General features: G+C 39.0%; 1 protein-coding gene across 2 annotated transcripts in view; it reads right to left on the bottom strand.

The window, feature by feature from the left end:
- LOC122260069 (uncharacterized) overlaps nt 1-2,500 on the bottom strand; it is a 51,107-nt gene that overhangs the window by 4,032 nt on the left and 44,575 nt on the right. For both annotated transcript variants that reach the window (XM_086540033.1, XM_086540034.1), the window contains 2 exons: nt 2,188-2,397; nt 795-980 (listed from right to left, as the gene is read on the bottom strand). In XM_086540033.1, coding sequence (XP_086396159.1) covers nt 795-980; nt 2,188-2,397 — 396 coding nt within the window. The remainder of the gene's footprint in view (nt 1-794; nt 981-2,187; nt 2,398-2,500) is intronic.

Genomic DNA, 2,500 nt, shown 5'->3' on the forward strand with positions numbered 1-2,500 from the left:
ACCTAACTATTTAATCTCATATGATGTACTCGAAGACTTTCTGGCATTCTATCCTATATTCGGAATATGATATGACGTTATGACCGTATGACTTGTAGTAGTAGGTAGTAGGACCCTGTCACTATTTTTTTCTCAGCATATAAGGATATAATCATGTTAGATCCTAAATTTTCAATTCGATATTAGAGTATAATGCTCTAACTATACCTCAAATGTGTCAAAACTTATCCATGGCTGTGCAAGTAGCCAGGGGAATAAATCAAGGACTAAATTAATGTGTGAATTAACTAATGCAGATTGAAGAAAGTAATAAATAAAGCACAGTTTAGGGAAAAAGTCGACAGAAACTCCCATTTAATGTAAAGAAAACAGTCAACAGTACTAACCACGTCTTGGAAAAGAAAAAGAAAAAGGGAAAAGCTAACATTACTTCCAACGTTATGTAAAAAAAGAAATCAGCAGTATATCCCATGAAAACAAAAACAAAAACAAAAAACAACAACCGTAGATTCCATATTATGTAAAAAGAGAGATAAAAGATATACTTCCCGTCATATATACATACATATACATATATATATATATATATATATATATATATATATATATATATATATATATACATAATATATATACATACATATATATATATATATATATATATATATATATATATATATATATATATATATATATATATATATATATATATATATATATATAAAACTCGCTTCCCATATCATGTAAGAAAAGCACTAAAATAATCCGACGAGATGGCAACAGATAGACCTCACCAATAAAGAGCTCCGAATGTACATCGAGCATGTTAGCCTTGGGCGCGGAGGACCCTGCCGTCGTGGTGTGACCCCGGAACAGGAGAGAGCCGTCACCCCCGCGTCGCATCACCGTCACACTTTGCCACTCCCCTGTCACTGCAGCGTCACGCGATCTGAGGAGTATCAGGCCCGGGGCTCGCCATCCTGTAACACGTTACGCCAACGTATGTAATCGGCACTTGGGTTGGAGTTAATACGCCATAGATTGCAATACTGCAATGCTGATGCATATTTTTAGTAGAGTGCTGAGTCTTTTGTCTACAGTTATTGATAAAAAAAAGGAAAATTGAGAGACATCACTTGCGAACCTGCATTACTAGGGAGGGGTTCTTCATGCAAGGATGAACATGATGATGGTGATAATGATGATGATGATGGTGGTGGTGATGATGGTGGTGATGATGATGGTGATGATGATAATGGTGATTATGGTGATGATGATAATGTTGATGATGATAATGATGATGGTGATGATGGTGATGATGATGATAGTGATGATGGTGATAATGATGATGGTGGTGGTGATGATGATGGTGGTGGTGATGATGATGATGGTGGTGGTGATGATGGTGATGATAATGATGATGGTGGTGATGATGATAATGATGATGGTGGTGGTGATGATGATGATGGTGGTGGTGATGATGATGGTGGTGATGATGATGATAATGATGATGGTGATAGTGATGATGATGATGATGATGATGGTGGTGATGATGATGATGGTGGTGGTGATGATGATGGTGGTGGTGATGATGGTGATGATGATAATGGTGATGATGGTGATGATGATAATGTTGATGATGATAATGATGATGATGATAATGATGATGATGGTGGTGATGATAATGGTGATGATGATGATGATAATGATGATGGTGGTGATGATGATGATGATGATGGTGGTGGTGATGATGGTGGTGGTGGTGATGATGATGGTGATGATGATGATGGTGGTAATGATGATGATGATGATGATGATGATGATGATGATGATGATGATGGTGGTGGTGATGATAATGATGATGATGGTGGTGATGATGATGATAATGATGATGATGGTGGTGTTGGTGATGATGGTGGTGGTAGTGATGATGGTGATAATGATGATGATGGTGATGATTATGATGGTGGTAATGATGATGGTAATAATGATGATGATGATGGTGATAATGATGATGATGGTAATAATGATGATGGTGGTGATGGTGATAATGATGATGATGATAATAATAATAATGATGATGATAATGATAATGATGATAATGATAATAACAATGATACTGATACTAGTAATGTCCTCCACCCTTGTCGCCCCCCTCCCTCGCACGGCGCCACAAAAATGCCTCACCCAAATGATACGTAAACTGGAGAGTGCCGTTGACGAGCGCGAGCGCCAGGAAGTCCCCCGGTGACGCTCTGGGCAAGGCGAGGAGGAGCAGTCCATCGAGACTCTCCGGCTTGAAGGACACGGTGACGCGCGTCTCCCGCCTGATATTGGGCGCTAGGAGGCTGAGGTAGGATCCCACGCCGGTGAAATGAGGGTCCGTGATGTTGAGCGCTGAGGGAGGAAGAGGGACACTTTAGGACACTTCTACATACTCTATGATACGGTTATTCTTTTTTTGTTTGTTTCTTTGTGATTCATTTTGGTTTCATGGATT

This window comes from Penaeus japonicus, unplaced genomic scaffold (assembly GCF_977035675.1).
Source record: "Penaeus japonicus unplaced genomic scaffold, GWHDUDI00000001_assembly GWHDUDI00000009, whole genome shotgun sequence".
Classification (NCBI taxonomy): domain Eukaryota; kingdom Metazoa; phylum Arthropoda; class Malacostraca; order Decapoda; family Penaeidae; genus Penaeus; species Penaeus japonicus.